The sequence below is a fragment of the Eublepharis macularius genome, chromosome 8 (assembly GCF_028583425.1).
Source record: "Eublepharis macularius isolate TG4126 chromosome 8, MPM_Emac_v1.0, whole genome shotgun sequence".
NCBI classification, from domain to species: Eukaryota; Metazoa; Chordata; class Lepidosauria; order Squamata; family Eublepharidae; genus Eublepharis; species Eublepharis macularius.
This window is the reverse complement of record NC_072797.1, coordinates 31253770-31273377: the sequence shown is the minus strand read 5'-3', so window position 1 is coordinate 31273377 and position 19608 is coordinate 31253770. Positions and strand designations below refer to the sequence as shown.

Sequence of the window (19608 nt, the reverse complement as noted above, 5' to 3'; positions counted from 1 at the left end):
TAATTTAAACATATTCTATTTCTTTTAAACCTATATTCTATCAAATATACTATCGTCATTATAATATGTATTAAAACCCCTACTGTGTGCCCTGCCACCAATGTACACCGTACTACACATTCATTATATAATATACAATCTGATCCACTAACATTATAGTATATATAGTATACCCCATCAGTATATTTATTTAACTATTTCCTTATTCATATACTCTAAAAAAGATATTACTTATCCTAACCTCCCTATCTTATTCTTTACAAAATCAGTTCTAATTTTCACCCCTTTTCTACTATATTATAACCCAAGCTTAGATTAAAATAGATATAAATTGGTATAATGGTAAAGTCACTTCTCTCTTCTGTTTAAAATGTCTTATTTTAAAAATTCTTAAACTGCCACAGTTCTCCTTTCACATCCCATTTTTTCCCCAAAAATTGTTTCAATTTCGCCCAGTCCGCCAAATACTGTCCCGGATCTAGGTCTTTGAGTTTTCTTGTCATTTTATCCATCTCTGCAATGTACAACAATTTATAAATCCAGTCCTCTACAGTAGGTACTTCTTATATTTTCCATTTCTGCGCATACAGTAATCTTGCTGCAGCTGTCATATAAAATAACAACATTCTATTTTGCACTGGAACATCCTCCATTCCCAAGTTTAGTAGCAGGAGTTCTGGGTTCTTATTTATTTGGGTTTGTAACACCTCATTAATTACTTCTATTATATCTCCCCAGTACTTCTTCGCTACTTCACAAGTCCACCACATGTGGTATAGTGATCCTTCGTGCTTTTTACATTTCCAGCACTTATCTGACATATTAGCGTTCCCCAGCGCAATTTTCTTCGGTGTTAGGTACCATCTGTATATCATCTTGTATACATTTTCTCTAATATTCGTACACGTTGTAATCTTAATTGTATTCTTCCACAAGTGCTCCCATGCCTCCATTGCTATTTCTTTATGAAAATTTATTGCCCACTTCACCATCTGTACTTTCACTACTTCATCTTCAGTATACCATTTTAGAAGTATCTTGTAGATCTTTGAAATTTGTTTCTTATCTTCTTGTAGCATTACTTCTTCCAATTCTGAGTTTTCCATTCTTATTCCTCCTCTTGAACAATCCGATTTGTAAAGATCTCTAATCTGTCTGTATTGAAACCAGTTATAACAAGGAAACAATTCTTCTTCTGATTTTATTTTTGGCATTGAATATTGTATTTGTATTATCTCCTTGTAGGTTAAGCATTGCTGTTCGTTCTCGACAGTTCTCGGGTCTATTACTTCATATGGGACCACCCAAGAGGGGATTTGATCTTCCAGATACATCTTATATTTCTTCCAAATTGTGAAGAGGCTTCTTCTAATATAATGATGCAGAAACAGAGAGTCCGCTTTTATTTTATCGTACCATAGGTATGCATGCCATCCGAATATTTTCTTATAACCTTCCAATGCCAGAAGTTTGCAATTTTTCAACGTTATCCAATCCTTTATCCATGTCAAACAAATTGCTTCATAATACAGTCTTAAGTTGGGCAGTTGCAAGCCACCTCTTTCTTTCGCATCCCGTAACACTTTCATTTTAACACGTGGTTTCTTGCCTTCCCACACAAAATTTGAAAATTTTCTTTGCCATTTTTCAAATTGTTTAGAGTCTCGGATAATCGGGATCGTTTGTAACAGAAACATCACACGAGGTAGAACATTCATTTTTATTGTCGCGATTCTGCCCAGCCATGATAAATTCAGCTTGTTCCACTTTATCAAATCTCTCTCTATTTGTATCCACAACTTCTCATAGTTGTTCTTAAATATTTTTTGCAGTTAGTTCAATTCCCAAATATTTTACTTTGTTTGTTACCTCGCAGTCCGTTAATTCCATCAGTTCTTGTTGTTTCTGTTTGGTCATATTTTTACATAGTATCTTCGACTTCTTTTTATTTTCAAAAAAACCAGCCAGATCTCCAAATTCCTTTATCTTCTTTATTACCTTTGGCATATTGTCAATTGGATCCTCTACAATCAACATTATATCATCCGCAAATGCTCTGACCTTGTAGGTAAACTCTCTTATCTTTATACCTCGGATTGTGTCGTCCTCTCATATCTGAATCATCAATATCTCCAAAATCAATATGAACAGCAATGGAGACAATGGGCAGCCTCGCCTTGTGCCTTTGCTTATTTTCAGTTTTTTTGTCAAATCATCATTCACTACAATCGCTGCACTTTGGTCTTTATAAATTCCTTTAACTGCTTGTATGAACTTTTCTCCCATTTGCAGCTTTTCCATGGTGGCGAACATAAAGTCCCAGTTCAGATTGTCAAATGCTTTTTCTGCGTCTACGAAAAAGAAACCAACCTCTTTATCACAATGCTTATCATAGTATTCAATAGCATTTATTACTGTTCTCAGATTGTCTTTAATTTGTCTATTAGGTAAAAATCCCGCTTGTTCATCTGCAATGAATTCCGACATCCGACATCTTTCCGCCAACACCTTTGCAAATATTTTATAATCATTGTTCAACAATGAAATTGGTCTATAATTTTTAACAGTCAAATCTTGTCCTTCTTTTGGAATCAATGATATGTTAGCCTCCTTCCAAGAATCAGGAATCCCTTGATCCTGCATAGCACCATTCATCACCTCTTTCAGGAGAGGTGCCAATTCTTGGCCCATTATTTTATAAAATTTTGCCGTTAATCCATCCGGGCCTGGCGCCTTCCCCAATTTCGTTGCTTGAATAGCTTCTTTTATTTCTTCTTCTGTTACTTCCTTATTCAATTTCTCTTTCCATTCTTCAGAGAGTGTCGGAAGTTTCATCTTATCTAAATATTCCGCTATTGAATCTTTGTTCACCTCTTTTTTTTGGTATAGTTTTGCATAAAATTTAAAAAAGGCTCTACTAATGGCGACTTGATCACTTAATAGCTTATCATCTTCTCGTATCGTACTAATAATTTTCTTCTCCTTCCTCTTTTTTAATTGCCATGCCAAATATTTCCCAGGTTTATTTGCACCTTCAAACGACCTTTGATTCATCCTCTTTAAATTCCACTCCAATTCTTTGTTGTTCATTGCCGATAACTGTTCTTGCAATATTTTAATATCCTGATATATTTTCTTTTTGCCTGGTCTCTTTTTGAGCTGAATCTCTTTGGCTTTAATTTTTTCCATAATTTCTTGTCTTTTCTCCTCCTTTTTCCTCCTGTCTCTCGCATTCAAGTCCATTAGTATCCCTCTGATCACGGCCTTATATGTGTCCCAAACCTTATTTGTCGATACTTCTTTATTCAAATTGTATTGCAAAAAGAACTTGGTCTCTCTTCGCAGCAACGCAATATTCTCTTCCATTTGTAACAGGTCTTCATTTATTCTCCATCCTCTTCTTTTACTATTCTTACCAAATTTCCACACAATTGGATTATGATCTGAGCCTACCTTTGGCATTATTTCCACCTCTTTAGTCCAAAGCGACAGTTCTTTGGAGGCCCAGATCATATCAATTCTTGATAGTGTAGAGTGTCTTGCAGAGTAATATGTATATTGTCTATTCTTGGGATACTGTCTCCTCCATACATCCTCTAAACTTTCCTGTTTCGTGATTGCAAAAAATGACTTTGGTAATAGTCCTCTTTTTTTTGTGTAGTCTTAGATTTCTTGTCTTCCTCCAAGTTTGTAACTCCATTAAAATCGCCTGCCAATATTATTTGGTCATAAGACAGTTCATCTAACCGTTTTTGTAAGTCCATAAAAAAAATTTCTTTTGCACCATTAGGCACATAAATTCCAATCACCAATGTCTTTTTTGAATGCCAAATTATTTCCACCGCCAAATATCGAGCTTCAACATCACTAAACACCACTTTAGGCTGTAGTTCCTCCTTTATATACAGCACAACACCCCTCTTTTTCTGTTTGGAGGCAGCTACAAATTCTTTTCCAAGTTTTGCCATTTTCAAATATTTTTCATCTTGCTTTCTAATATGTGTCTCTTGTAGGCATACAATTTTACATTTCTGTTTTACAAGCCAGTGGAAAATAACCTTACGTTTACAAGGTGAGTTTAGTCCATTTACATTCCAAGATATGATTTTACACTCCATGATCAAGGTTTTGTGGGTTTTGGTAAGTCCTTTTCATTTTTACTAATAAAATCCTCCATTTCCTGGCCAGATCTGATGCTCTTTCTTGCTCCACCAAACTCAAATGTCAGTCCCTCTGGTATTTCCCATCAGTATTTTACTTTCATTTCTTTTAACATCTGGACTAGCTCTCTGTATTTCTTTCTTTCCAACAACACCGATCTGGGCAGTTCCTTCATAATTCTTACCGCCTTTCCATCAACTTCTAGTGGATCCTGAAACTGTTTGGTCACAATTAGTTCTCTTGTATTTCTTGTCGTAAATTGCACAATCATATCCCTTGATAACTTCCTCTGAGACGCAAATTTTGAGTTAATTCTATACACCACATCTAGGAGAGCTGCAATTTCCTCTTCCTCCTTCCCCAGGTACTCTGCCAAAATTTCTGTAATCTGCTCTCGGGCGGTCTTTTCCTCTGTTTCCGGGATCGAACGAAATCTTAGTTGTTTTTCCATTTGTTTACTTTCCGCGATGGTCACTCTCGCTTTCAATCCTCTCATCTCTGTCTTCTGCAGATCCATCGTGTTTTCTACTACCTTAACTCTCTGCTGCATATCTGATACGTCTTTTACCAGTTCTGCCATTTCCGATTTAAGTGTCTCTTTAAAGTCTCTAAAGTCTTTTGCCATCTCCTGTATCATACCTTTGAGCTCTTTATTGCCTTCTGTAACTTCAGAAACTTTTTTATCCAGATTCTCCATCGCAGCTTGCCACTCCTTCGACATCGTGGGGCTAGATTTACCACGCTCCCACGAGTCTGCCCTTTTCCTTAAATCCGTGGCGCTGATTTATTGCTTCCAATTGCTTTAAAAAGTCTCAATTTACTCAGTTTTTGTTAAAAGTTGTTTTGCTCAGTCCAAAATGTCGGGCGTTTTTTCTCTATGGTTTTAACTTGAAGCAAACGCCCTTACCTTCTTCCAAGATGTCCTACTTCCTGTTTCCTTGAAGCCAAAACTTTGCCCTTCTCTGAAATGGCGAACTTCCACTTCCTGTATTAACACAGACCGCCTCTTGCCAGTCTCTTTATGGTCCTGACGTACTTCCTGTTTCTTTAATGTTTGCAGCAGTTCTCGCGATATTCAAGCTTTCCCACAGTCCAATATTTCTTCTCACCGCAGGTATGTAAATAATATCCAATTTTCCGCCTTAACTACTGTTTAAAATGTCACTTTAAATTTTCCCTTGCCGGAATCTTCCCCTTCACTTAATCAGTCTGTCGCAGTTTTTAAATCCGTTTTTAAACTTTATTGCTTGCTTAAATCTGTCCCGGTTCGAGAGATAGCAATCTTTACCTTCTTAAACGTCTTTTCTTGGGTTGTAATCGCTGCTTCTTTTAATCAAACGAATCTGTTTCCCTTGCTGCTTATCGAAGCTCGGGCATGCAGGTCTTATGCCAATACAATTGACTCCTGAGCCGCTGCAGAGATCTTAGCAAACCTGTCTTCGGGTGGGACCTCAAGGGCGAGAGAGAGCTCGTTGCTTAGAGCCCCCCACCACCCGAGATCAACGCGCCCTCAGATACAGTGCGTACTTGCCTGTTCTCTGCCTGCGAACAGGGGGCCGTGGGCAATCTGTGCCCCTCCAGCCTCCACAAACAGCGGCACGGACAGCTCAGCTCTTAGAGCTGCTTTAGACCTCCATGGATCCCGAACTGGAAGTCTTGAATTGTGATTTACAATGAAAAGTAGAGGGAGTCCAAAATGCATGTTACCACTTATTAACTTTTTAACTTTTTTGAGGGGAAGTTAAGTAACATTTGTCTACTGGGTACCAGAAGACAAGACAGAAGACATGAGCAGTTGGGTAGGAATGTACATTTTATATATAACCGATACAGGATGCAAAAGTAAATTTACAATTAAAACAGGTGAAACTACATAGTGCAGTCCTTACAAATACAGGTTTACTTTCAAAGACAGTGGATCTGAGGCCTTCATCACAGAAGCCCTGTTTTTGTTTTAAACTTGTTTTTCTCCTCAAAGGAATCCTAAGTGGTTGCTTACTAACTGTGATCGTTTAGTACACATATTTGAAGATGAAGCCCAATTTATTCTGGGGCTAGACACTGGCAAAAGAAACTAGAAATGGACAAGATATCCTAATGGTTGTATTCAGACAAAACATGTTATAAAAATGAGGAAATCCTTGGGTTTACATACTCTTTCCCTACCCACATGTGGATCATTAGTTAATTGCTCCCACATTCACAAGCAGTTTCATCTTGGTTTGGAGGCAGCAGACAAACTATCATTGTGGCTTGGATGTAGCACCAAAACTGATTTGCTAAGAATGCCGAAATGATTAATTAACATCTGAAGCCACATGCAGAAGGAGGGGAGAGCAAAAGCACAGCATATCACAGTTTGAATGTAGCCAAGGTGACTTTATCATACCCCATTTTCAATACAGAAATCCGCCCCCATCAATTTTCTTGTAGCAGTTTTCAATATTATTATTACAATAGTATTTTAGAAAATCTGAAGCCTGATTCTAAACTGGTTTATTCAGTATATGATCTGTCAAAGCACAGCAGGACTTATGACTTGCACCCTATCAAACATTATCTGGCAGACTCAGCAGCCAGGAGGAGATTTCTTGAAAACATATCTTTTGTCTAGTGTTATGTTCTGCCGGCTCCAAGAGTCGGGAGCCTGGGGGTGATCTTGGATGCCTCCTTGACAATGGAGGCCCAGATCACTGCAGTTGCCAGGCCCTCGTTTTTCTATCTTCGACAGGTCAAGCAGCTCGCCCCTTATCTCTCTTCCCGCGACTTGACTACAGTGGTTCAGGCAATGGTCACCTCTAAATTAGACTACTGTAACGCGCTCTACACAGGGTTCCCCCTAAACCTGATCTGGCGGTTACAGCTGGTGCAGAATGCAGTGGCACGTGTTATCACAGGACTGCCAATGCATGAGCATATAACTCAGCATATATAGCTGCACTGGCTACCGGTGGAGTACTGAATCAGGTTCAAGGCTTTGGTACTAACCTATAAAGCCCTATGTGGACTGGGACCTGCATATCTGCGGGACCGCCTCTCCCCATACAAACCCGAGGACTCTTCGTTCCAGTGAGAAACATCTGCTAAAGGTCCCTGGCCCCAGGGAGGCTCACCTGGCATCAACCAGGGCCAGGGCCTTTTTGGTCCTGGCCCCAGCCTGGTGGAATGCTCTGCTTGATGAGACCAAGGCCCAGCAAGACTTGTTATCCTTTTGCCGGGCCTGTAAGACAGAGCTGTTCCGCCAGGCATATGGGCGGTGCTAGGCAGAGACCCCTGGCCGGATGATGGTGGATTAGGCCCTCCCCACCACACAAATACCCCCCCCCCATTTAAATCATCTTTTTACTACGAAGATGCTCTGAAGATGACTTAGGCTGGTAAGCTGTGCTGCTATGTTCAGGTTTTTATATATGTATTTTAAATTGTGTAATATTTTTGGATGTTTTATGGTTGCTAATTTATAATAATTGTTTTATATATCTTAACTGTATGTGCCTGTAATCCGCCCTCAGCCTGCTGGAAATGTGGGGAGGGCAGAATATAAACTGAAAATAAATAAATAAAATAAATAAAAACACGAATGGCAATCCTGCTGTGAGGGAGGGTGAGTTTTTCTGCTTCTCAATCATTTAAAAAAATTAATAAATTAATTATTATGATGATGACTTCATGGAAGTAGTACAAAAGTGCTGGAGACTGTCACATGATCAAAACACAGATTGCAAATAAGTGAAACTGAGTCATTAATCTGCAAATGGTGAGGGTCTATTGTACTGGAGGAAAGTGACCTATATTGACCACATAAACTCACCTTTGCTTTCTTCAGCACATGAAGGAATTCTCAAAATCGCCTCTGGGGAATCTCCAGCTCCATTTTGCGCAATAACACTTATCACATAGGCTACTCCTGTTAGCTCTATAGTGATTGTCTCGTCAGTAGTGTTGTTTACATAGACAAAAGAATGGTTGCTTTGTATGAAGTATTTTACTCTGTAGCCTTTTATAATTCCTAAAGATTCATCCTCTTTCAGTTGCTGTTTAAAAACAAACAAAAAGCACATGGCAGCAATAAAAGAGTACAGATTTAAGAATATTAACATGTCAGAGTGGGCACACACATAGACAGTAGAGGTATGAATCCCCACACTACCATGGAAGCTTGCCAGGTGACCTTGGGCCAGTCACACCCTCTCAGCCTCCCACGGTTGCTGTGAGGATAAAATGGAGGAAAGGAAGATGATATAAACTGTTTTGGGTCCCCTTTGGGGAGAAAGTTGGGGTATAAATTAAGCAATCAAATAAAACTGCAATAAGAAAATAATCAGACAGCTTTGAGCTAGCTCCTTAGCCCTTCTGAAAACATATCAGTTAAGATAATTCCTGAAATAGATTTCCAATTTTCTGTCTACCAATAGGAAGCTTATAGTACATCTGCAAACATCCTTCATTTTCAGCAAATGATTAGAAGTTTCTTATTTTTAGTTCATGCATCTTGACAACAACCCTGTGAGACAGCATAGACTGAAAACTGGCAAGATGTGCAGGGACCTCCAGTGAGTTTCGGAGCTGAGTCCTGAATGGGGATCTAAATTCTGTAATCACACAGCCAATAGTATCTACTGTATCAGACTGGCAGGCATTTGACAACATGACCTTGGCATGCAGATTTCAAAATAATGAGAAATAAATAATTACCTGTTTATATTCTCAGTGGCGCCTGTATGATTGCCTACAGGAGCATACAGGGGGGCTGCCAGGCTTACAACCCAGTAGAATTACAAAGCTACGTGGATGGCATAAAACAGCACTTTTATATATAGCCTATCTATATTGGTGCCAGGAACAGAATACATTACATAACTGGAAGCAGAAATGGAAAAGCTCTATTGTGTCTGCTAAAACAAGACCAGGAGCTGATTTTGGTACAGATCATGAGTTGCTAATATTAAAAATTAGAATAAAGTTCAAGAGAAACACTAAAAGAATCATAGTGTCAAAATATAATCTAAATAATATTCCTGAAGAATTTAAAGACCGTGTAAAGAACACATTTGCAATACCAAGTTAGATTGATCGTGAACCTGAAGAACTATGGCCTGAAACCAAGATATTATCAAGGAAGAATGTCCAAAGATTATTAGCTACTATTCCCATAGCTAAATGGATGACTGAAGAAAAGCTTAAAATTGCTAAAGACAGATGAGAAACAAAAGCAAAAGGTGACAGAAATATAGTCAGAATTCTAAATGCAGCTTTTCAGTGACTTGCACACATAGACAAAGAAATCTATTATCATAACCAGTGCAAAGAAATAAACAGCAACAACAAAAAAGGAAGAACAAAAGATCTGTTTCACAAAATCCAGGACATCAAAGGGAAATTCAAACCATGGCTTGGGGATCCTGAAAGAACATCAGGAAAAGATACCTTCAAAGAAGAAGCTTTTGACAAAGAACCAGAAATCTTACAAAATGAAATGAAACTTGCACTCAAAGCAACTGGGAGAAACAAAGCACCTAGCGTAGATGGGATACCAACAGAGCTATTTCAAGCTACAGAAATTGAGTCCATCAAAACCTTAACAAGAATATATCAACAAATATGGAAAAGAAAACAATGGTCCACAGACTGGTAACACTCAAGTCTTAATTCCAGTTCCAAAAAAAGGGATTGCCAAAGAGTGCAGCAACTATTCGGACCATTGTGTTAACTTCCCATGCAAGAAAAGTGATGCTCAAAATTCTATAGCAAAGACTCTTACCACATATGGAGCAAGAAATGCCACATGTTCATGCTGGATTCAGAAAAGGAAGAGGCAGTCAATATCACATTGAAAATTTACCATAGCTAATGGAACATACCAGGAAATTTTAGAAGAAAACCAGCCTATGTTTTATAGATTACTGCAAGGCTTTTGACTGTGGATCATGAAAAGCTATGGATGAGGTTAAAAGGTGGAGGTGTCACAACATCTGATTGTTTTGATGCTCCACCTATACACTGGACAAGAGGCTGCTGTTAGGACAGAATATGGGAAAACAGAATGGTTTCCAATTGGCAAAGATGTCAGACAAGGATGCATATTATCTCACCTTTTCAACTTCTATACAGAGCATATCATAAGGAAAGCTGGATTAGATTTCGAAGAAGGTGGAGTGAAAATTGACGGAAGGAACATCAAAAATTTGAGATATGCAAATGACACCATCAAGATGGGTAGCCATGTAAGTCTGTCTGTAGCAGTAGAAAAGAGCAGGGGTCCAGTAGCACCTATAAACAAAATTTGTGGTAGGGTATGAGCTTTCGTGAGTCACAGCTCGCTTCTTCTTTTGTGAGTCACAATTTTACTTCAGAAGAAGTGAGCTGTGACTCACGAAAGTTCATATCTTACCACAAATTTTATTAGTCACCATGTTACTGGCAGAAAATAGTGAAGAGCAGAAACAATTACTGATGAAAATTATAGGAGAAAGTACCAAAGCAGGATTCAGCTGAACATCAAGAAATAATGACTACTGTGGAATTATACAATTTTTAAGCTGACAGTAAGGAAATTGAAATTGTTCAATTTTTTCTATTCCTTGGTTCAATCATCAACATCAACAACAACAACATTCAGTTTATATATCGCCCTTCAGGACAACTTAATGCCCACTTAAGAGCAGTTTACAAAGTATGTTATTATTATCCCCACAACAAACACCCTGTGAGGTGTGTGGGGCTGAGAGAGCTCCAGAGAGATGTGACTAGCCCGAGGTCATCCAGCTGGCTTCAACTGGAGGAGTGAGGAATCAAACCCAACCCTCCAAATTAGAGTCCCACACTCTTAACCACTACAACCAAAAGGAAGACTAAAACCAAGAAATTAAAAGAAGACTGAGACTTGGAAGAGCAGCCATGAGGGAACTAGAAAAGATCCTTAAAGATGAGGATGTCTCTCTGGGGACCAAGATCAAGATAATCCAAACTATAGTATTCCCTATTACTATTTATTGATGTGAAAGTTGGACAATGAAGAAAGCTGAGAGGAAGAAAATTGATTCATTTGAAATGTAGTTGGAGGAGAGTTTTGCAGATACCATGGACAGCCAAAAAGACAAATAAGTGGGAACTAGATCACATCAAGCCTGAATTCTCCCTAGAAGCTAAAATGAAAAAACTAAGGCTATCGTACTTTGGTCACATCATGAGAAGACAAGATTCTCTGGAAAAGTTAATTATGCTAGGAAAGTGGAAAGCAGTATGAAAAGAGAAAGACCTAAAGGGAGATGGCTTGACTCCATAAAAGAAGGTTTTTCATTCATGGGATCACCATAGGTTAGAGGCGACTTGACAGCACATAACACACACATATATTGGTGCAGCAAGTTATATCACAGCAACCTTTTTCTAAATTACAATTCTATACCAGCAGCATGTTAAGGTCTCAATATGGGGATTAGGCATACCCCACCAACTCGCCCTCACTCTGCCCATTCTTGCAGTGGGGGGTGACATCACAGAAAACACTTCTGATTATTGCATCTATGATGCTCTAGGAATCTCACCAATCTCTGAGGTCTTTACAATAGAGATTGGGATAATTCCTAGAGCATCACACAATGTGGTGTTGTCACTTCTGGGTCTCCACCTGGTAGTAGATTTGCTTGCTGGGTAGTCCCGGCTACTGCTCCAGTGGCTGACCAGAGAAAAATAAATTGAAAAATAGCCATCAGCTCAACCGTGTTACAAAACTTCCAGGGAATCACTCGAAACGCTATGCGAAAAGTTTCTGACAATTTCTAGAGAGGTGTGACGTCAGTTCTGGGTTTTCCATGGAAGTGATGGAATACCATTGTGCAAACAGCACTCCCCATGTCCCCTCACCCAGACTCTTGCTGGTTGCCACTGACTACAAAACAAAGGAGTATCGCAGCAATTATAGATATGAAAAAGAAAACCCCCACTAGAAACACTTAGTAGGTAATAAACGTTTCACTGTAGCAACACTTAAAGAGCAATTAAATAATTGCAATTTATAATTGTGGATCTGTAAGTGTTTATTAAGGTGCAACTGCAAAATTGCACCTTAAATTAACAATGATCCACCATCAACACCTATTACAATTCATAACATCCAATAATAATATAAATACAAAATATCTGTTTCTGACTTCCGTTTCCAACAGAAAAGTTCCAGTCTAACAATTAACAAGGTAAGTCCATGTAAGGTACAAATTTTCTTCTAGTGTGTTTGTTTATATTTTGCAGAAGACTGCTATAGCCATGTGGTTCGGAGATTGTAGTAGCTGTGCAATTCAACAAGGAGCCTGGCTTGATCCTTGTTTTGTGATCTTTCTCAAGAACGCCACAGACTTTGCTCCATCACGTGTGATGTCTTTCTTTCACGTTCTAAACAGGAACTGACCAACATGACTGCGTGTGTGCCACATAATGTCTAGATATAAGGCCTAAGAATCTGGATTCCTTTGTTGCTTGTACTCATTTAGGGCAATTTTGTTTTTTAAAAATTCCCCCCTCTTCAGAGAAGATGGAATTCTCAGTTAAGACTTCAAGGAAACAGTTTACCTTTTTTGTCCACTGAATGTCCAACATGAGAACAGGACCAATACCAAATCTATTAAGAAATAAAGCAGTCAAATTTGCCATTTGGCTGCTAAACAAGTAGAAATTAAGATTTTAAAATGGCATTTTTACCTTCCAGAAAAGATGAACCAATCGGGTTCCAATTGGTCGACATGTTTCAAGTATTCTCCACAAGTCTACTTCTTTTGAGGGAGCTATTAATAAAATAGAATAAAAAATATAAAGGCGAGAACAAGTTTATACTGCTCTAAGCAAGATAGTTGCAACAAAATCTTGCTTGATTCAGGTGTCTTTTCAGTGTAGCATACTCCATTCTGTTTCCCATGTTCTCCTCATTTCCAGACATCCAAGGTAGTCATGAGATGCAGATTAGGGGTGTGCAGCCTGAAAAGATTTGGGTTTCCTGCTTTGGGTTTGCCTGAAGCAGGAAAATTTTTTGGAAATACCGTAATTCCGAAGCGTATTTTACTCGCTTCAGTATGCTCCGTAAATATTCGGAGCATACTGAAGTGAGGGGGGGCAACCCCTCCACCCCCCACCCACTTACCTGGCCAGAGGGAGAGCAGGAGGGTCATCAGCTGGGCGGCGGGTTGCTGCTGCTGCTGCTGCGGCAGCACGAGACTGCGATGGCTTGGAGCCAGCCGGTTCCTCTGCCACCACACCACCTCCTGAGCCTGCAAGGCAGTGGGGAAGGCTGGAGCTGCTGCCTCCGGCCCTTCCTGCCCCTCAAATGGCCACGGCACCCATTTGAGGGGCAGGAAGAGCCGAAGGAGGCGGAGAAATGGCCAGCGGTGCTGCGGCCATTTGAAGGGCAGGAAGGGCTTTCTCCACCTCCTCCACCACTGCGTGGCCCCGTGGGCGGCGGGGAGGGCCGGAGCCACCCCAGCTGCCAACAAGGTAAAATTCAGGGTGGCTGAGGGGCTGGGGTAATGTTTAAAGGGCCCCACTGCTGCTTGTAAGCAGCGGTGGGACCCTTTAAACTCAGCCCCGAAGCTTTCCGAAGCATTACAAATGCTTCGGAAAGCTTTGATTTGGGATTTACTAATCGGGGCCAGATTCGGAAAACCCGAATCTTTACGGATCGGGTCCAATTCGGACATTTTTTCCTGAACCGCACACACCTAATGCAGATACGACATTTGCCCAACTTTCCCCCGTATTTTTCTCCTGCGCGCATTCTGGGATTTATTTTTGAAGCTGATGCCTAGTCAATGCTGCCATGTGTTGTGTCTGTGTGAAACACCATACTCCTGTTCTGCTTCTGCTGCCCCCCTCTTCCTTTCCCCCAGGAGTTGATTGGTCTGTCTGCCAGTAGCCACTCCCATCCTCCTCAGCTCTCTGAACTCCTTTTCCACCATTTTTATCAGTAAAGCGAGGTAAGGGTTATAAGGCTGCTTCTCCATTCACTTCCTTCTTTCTGAGTATGCACACACACACACACACACTTTTTTTCCCCCAAAGCCAGGAAAGGGTTAAATGGTTGCTTTCACTCCCTCCTGGCTGTTTCAGGCTTCTCCTAATACCAAAGAGAATTTTGCACAGCTGTTTACAAAACAAAGTCAGAGGGAATGAAGCAGCAGCATTTTAACCCTTTCCTGGCTTGGCTTTTAAAAAAATAATGAGAGTAGAACAAGCACGAAAAGTATGTTTTCCCGCAGAACACTGCCACCAATTGCCTCTCCAATGGGCATGGGATAGCTCAATCAGCAAATATGGGGGTGGGTGGGCTCCAACATTGCAATGTTACAACACACGAGAAATTTTTTAAAAATAAAATGTCAGCTCCAGCCCCCATAAAATGCAGCTCCAAACAGACACATTTCAACTCGTCTGGAATAACAAAACAGATACCAAATCGACTCAAGGTCATGCAGTGAAGAATGATGGGACCCCAAGCTGTTTCAATACCAATCATCATGAATGTTCAGCATTGCTCAGCATTGACGGCTTAAAGTGTGCCGTGTGGAACAGGCCTCAGTCAATGGAATGAGCCTCAGTCAATCATCAAACAACAACATCTAATCCCTTACTACCATGGGCAACTGCATAGCATTAATGTATCAGAAATACTATGATAACTTGAATAGTATATGCTTTTTCCTCCAGACCACAGCTGTTGCAGTATGAACAGATTAGGAACAGCAGCCTTTCCTCTGGGATATGCTGAAATCGAATGATGTAGCCAAAAGATGGATCACCACAGGAGTTCAAATTTAGCTCCAGACACATGCTTTAAATGTGAATCATTTAAAGAAGGAGAAATGGTACTTTTAAAGAAGGAGAAATGGTACTTTTAAAGAAGGTACCATTTCTTCTTCTTTAAATAATTCACAAACATGAATAATGGGAGCTCAAAGTGTTTAGTAAGTGTTTAATAACTGTGTAAATGATGTCATTTTCTCTATGCAAAGGCTACACTTGATCTATTTAATCCATTCAGTTCAAAACTTTTAAGACCATGAGTTGTCCTGCTGGACCAGACCAGCATCTTGTCTCACTCAGTAGCTGAACAGCTGCCTAAGATGTAACCTTGTTGTTTGATCCTAGCACTGGTTTTCACAGAACAGCATTACTGCCTCTGGATGTGGAAGCTGGTAGCCACAGATGGATCTATCCTTATGAATCAGTCTAACCCCCTTATAAAGCCAACTGGGCTACTGGCCATCACTCCTCAATTTAAATACTCATTGAATGAAAAAGTACTTCTGTTAATCTATTGCCCATCAAGTTCATTGCGTGTCCACAAATCACGGTATTATGGAAGGGGGGGGGAAATTCCACCCCTTTCTACACCACAAATATAAATTTTATAAATCTCTGTTACCCACCACCCCTTCTTTAATGTTCTTTTCTCTAAAGTTAAAAGTACCAGACAGCTTTAGCAACCAGAACAGTACACAATATCCCAAATATATCTGCACCACAGATCTGTACAAGGGAATTATTATATTAGCCATTTTGTTTTCAGTCCCTTTCCTGAAGATAGCCACTAACATGGAGTCTCCTTTTTGACATTTTTATCAAGATATCCACTACAGTCCCAATCTGAACTTCCTTTTCATTCACTTCCATCAGAATAAATCGAAAACTGGGAATTTATGTTTCAACATGTATCACCTTGCACTTGCTGATGCTAAACTTCATTTGCCACACTGTTGTCCCCTGACCCAGTTTGGAAAGATCCCCTTAGAACTCTAAACAATCTGCTCTGGATTTCACCTCCAAGCTTGACCATGACACTGCTCACTCCCAATTCCAGATCAGTTATAAACAGATTAAATAGCAAAGGTTTCCATACCAATCCTGATAGGCCTCAACTGCTTGTTTCCTTTAACAGCAAGTCATCCATCCACTCCTACTTTTTACTTCCTGTTGTTTAACCAAGTTTTAATCTTATTATATGACTATTAAGTTTTCTTAGGAGCATTTGGCGAGGGAACTTCTGAAAAGCTCTTTGGAAGTCCAAGTATATAATATCAATTGTTAACTGTCTCAAAGAATTCCAAAAGGTTGGTGAAGTGGGACTTTCTTTTGAAGAAGCCATGTTGATTTTTCCTCAGCTGGCCTTCTTCTTCTATGTGCTTAACAAGTCTGTCTTTAATAGCAGTTCCTACTAATTTATCTCGAACAGATGTTAGGCTACCTGGCCTGTAATTTATCAATTCTGAACCCCTTTTTAAAAATCAATGTTACGTTTTCAATTTTCCAGCTGGGAAACCAGTTTGAGCAACAAGCAACATATACTGGGCTCAACAGGGGAGGTTTCCAAAAGCAGAATCTGGCTTCACATTTGAAGTGTATACTGGCATATTTAAAGGGGGGGGGGTCCTATACATTATTAAGAGTTTAAAATTACCTCACTGCACCAGTATTGTAATAATCTTCCTTATAAGAATGCCTAGGAACATCACATAAAGCCAGTTGTGAAAGACATTTTAATTACAAAAACAAATAAATTCAAGATTTATTTATTACCTTCCTTTACAAGCTGCCTATCTCACAGAGCCTCAAGACTGATTAATTTACCATCATCACTTCAGGATGATATACCTGTCTTACGTTAAAATCATTAAAGCCACAACAAACTTCCAGCATCCAGGGACTTTATAGGTCCACTTAGAATCCTGGAAATCAAGGAAATTCTGGTCCCTGATAGCCGACTCTATGGGAATCCTGGAAATCTCCTTAAGAACTTAGTTGCTAAATCATCAAACTGCATTTCATGAAGAAAAAAATAAAGGCTGTAGTTCTGGACAACCACAATGCAAATGAGAGAGAAGTCTGTGTACGATTGATTTTGAAAGGTTTTCATTGCAGCCTGCTACTTGCCAGAATCAAAAAGATGTTTTCCAACTTAGGATCACCTGAACTAAGGACTTTCAAAGCATCTTTCACCACACACACACAGTTCTCCTCTGCCCACGCGGCAACTTTAGAGGAGAATGGCACTGGAAAACTAGTTAATTTTTCTCTAACGTTTGCAAGTAAAAATTCTTGTACAAAATCAGGCATTATTGGAGAATTAAGCAGACAAGCACCACCATCACTCATCTCATCGAGTTTTCTGCTGCTGTCATTTCTAGATTTGCTTGTCTTTGTTTGTAGCTGCCACATTTTTTTTCCTGCTGTATTTCTCTTCTTTAAAGATGTAGCTTGCCTCCTCTGGTTTTAATTATTTATTTGGCAGTGTGGGGGAGGTCACTTTTTTTCTTTTTCCAATGATTTAACAATCATATTATAGTATGATTAATTATATGAGAGCCATAGTTTTTATGAACTTTTTCATATTTGGCTTTGAAATATATGTTAACATGGATTAAATTTATCTGAAAATAAAAACCATCTGCTACTTTCAAACCATAACAGTTGTATCAGAATCAGCTGTGTTTTCCTTGCCTTCTTCCTCTGTTGTTCCTTTCTGCTCTCTGCTCCATTCACTCCAGAATTTTGAGCCTTGGACAATGCATCGAATAGCAACAGCATATTCTGTAAAACCCCATAGATTGGTGAGATTAAAAGGATTTTCCTGAGGATCTTCTATGATGTCGTAGGCATCTTCCTAAGAATGAGGAAAGGAACACCATTTTGCTTCAAAGATAACAGCAAAAATGTTGTTTATGTGAACTCAATGAGGCTGCCTTATACTGTGTCAGAACATTGGTCTATCAAGGTCAGTACTGTATACTCTGACCAGCAGCAGCTCACCAGGGTCTCATGCAAAGGTCTTTCTTATCACTGACTACGTGATCTTCTTAACTGGAAATGTTAGGGATTGAACTTGGGACCTTCTATATACAAGGGAGAAACTCTACAACTTAACCGCAGACCCTCCAGTCCTGACCAACAGGGAAACTACAGCAATGGGGAAACTACACGTGCATGTCCCCATATTAATCATATTATAGTACGATTAATTATATGAGAGCCATTGTTTTTATGAACTTTTTCATATTTGGCTTTGAAATATATGTTAACATGGATTAAATTTATCTGAAAATAAAAACCATCTGCTACTTTCAAACCATAACAGTTGTATCAGAATCAGTTGTGTTTTCCTTGCCTTCTTCCTCTGTTGTTCCTTTCTGCTCTCTGCTCCATTCACTCCAGAATGGAACAACGAAGAGTACTGGGCTATTCTAATAGTACTCCATAGATGTAACTAACAGGACGGATCCAGCCATCCTCCAAGTAGCTTTCAGCCAGCCTACGGAGCCTTCCTCCAACTTCTACCAATAGAAGAGCCACTTAATTTGGAGGAAGCTTCCTTAGATTAGAGGAAGGCTTCAAAACTGAGCTGTAAGCAATCGGCCCAGCCTCCGCCATCTTTAATAGTAATTTAACATGGCTGCCTGTGATATAAAGGTACAAGGCCGCTAGATTTAAAATGGCAGTTTGTATTGCAGCCAGGGGAATTCCAGCTAACAGTTGCTGAGTCCCGCCCAGGGAGATGAAGGCATGAATGAAATGCTACATGTAAATGCGGAGACTGAGAGACTAGCAGTGATTTTTTGCAGTCTCCCCAGCCCCTAAAGAAATCCAGAGCAACAAAGGTCTCACAGAGTCATCCCATTTAACACATTCCTTTCCCTCTTTCCGTGATGAGATCTTCTGTCCAGGATTGAGGAGAAAATCAACAAGCATTCGTAAGTATTTATCATTCATTTCTGGGAAGGTACATTCATCAACTTAGCTCCAGTGGACTTCATTAACAAACTGCCCCTTTGTGCAGTGCCAGAACAAATTTTGCATTTGCTTTCACAAGCCCCAGCAGCTACCAATCAAGGTAATCAACCCTTTTGTTACTTCCAGGAACTGACCATTGGAGCCTTTGTTCCAACAGCTAGGTGGGCCACCTCAGGGCACGTTTTACCCTATAAGAGTAGTGTCGTGTCTGTGCCCCATCCATGCCACTACTTAATGCTGCCCTGTTGTTTGCTGATCTGTTATTTCTGACCCAATGTTTCATGCTATAACTTGATATCGTATTGCCAATGCCATAACTGTTTCCTTTCACAGGCTTATTGAAGCTCCAAGTGCCTTATATAACGGACTGTAGAAACTTCTGGCCTTGTATACTGCTCACTCCCATACACTGCTATGTCTCAACTTTGATCTTTTGCTTTCTCAGTGTCTCGACTTGATAGTACAAATATGTGAGACGTTCTCAAGAAGAGTTTGCGCCAAAAGTCCTGTTTTACTGCTGGGAGGGGGGAAGGAGTAAACGTGTATGTTAAGAGGAAGGATTTTCCCACAGGTTACTATTCCTGTCAACCTGTTCTTACTGCTTAGATGCTTACCTTGCTTCTGAATAATTCTATGGACATATCTGTGGAAATGATCTGATTTCTGAATAAAGTCATT

The 19608-nt window shown here is 39.7% G+C and overlaps 1 protein-coding gene across 1 annotated transcript in view; it reads right to left on the bottom strand.

The window, feature by feature from the left end:
* Positions 1–19608, bottom strand: part of IL31RA (interleukin 31 receptor A) — a 60163-nt gene that overhangs the window by 16449 nt on the left and 24106 nt on the right. The window contains exons 7-9 of the mRNA XM_054986846.1: positions 17644–17806; positions 12859–12941; positions 7973–8195 (exon numbers count right to left, since the gene is read on the bottom strand). Coding sequence (XP_054842821.1) covers positions 7973–8195; positions 12859–12941; positions 17644–17806 — 469 coding nt within the window. The remainder of the gene's footprint in view (positions 1–7972; positions 8196–12858; positions 12942–17643; positions 17807–19608) is intronic.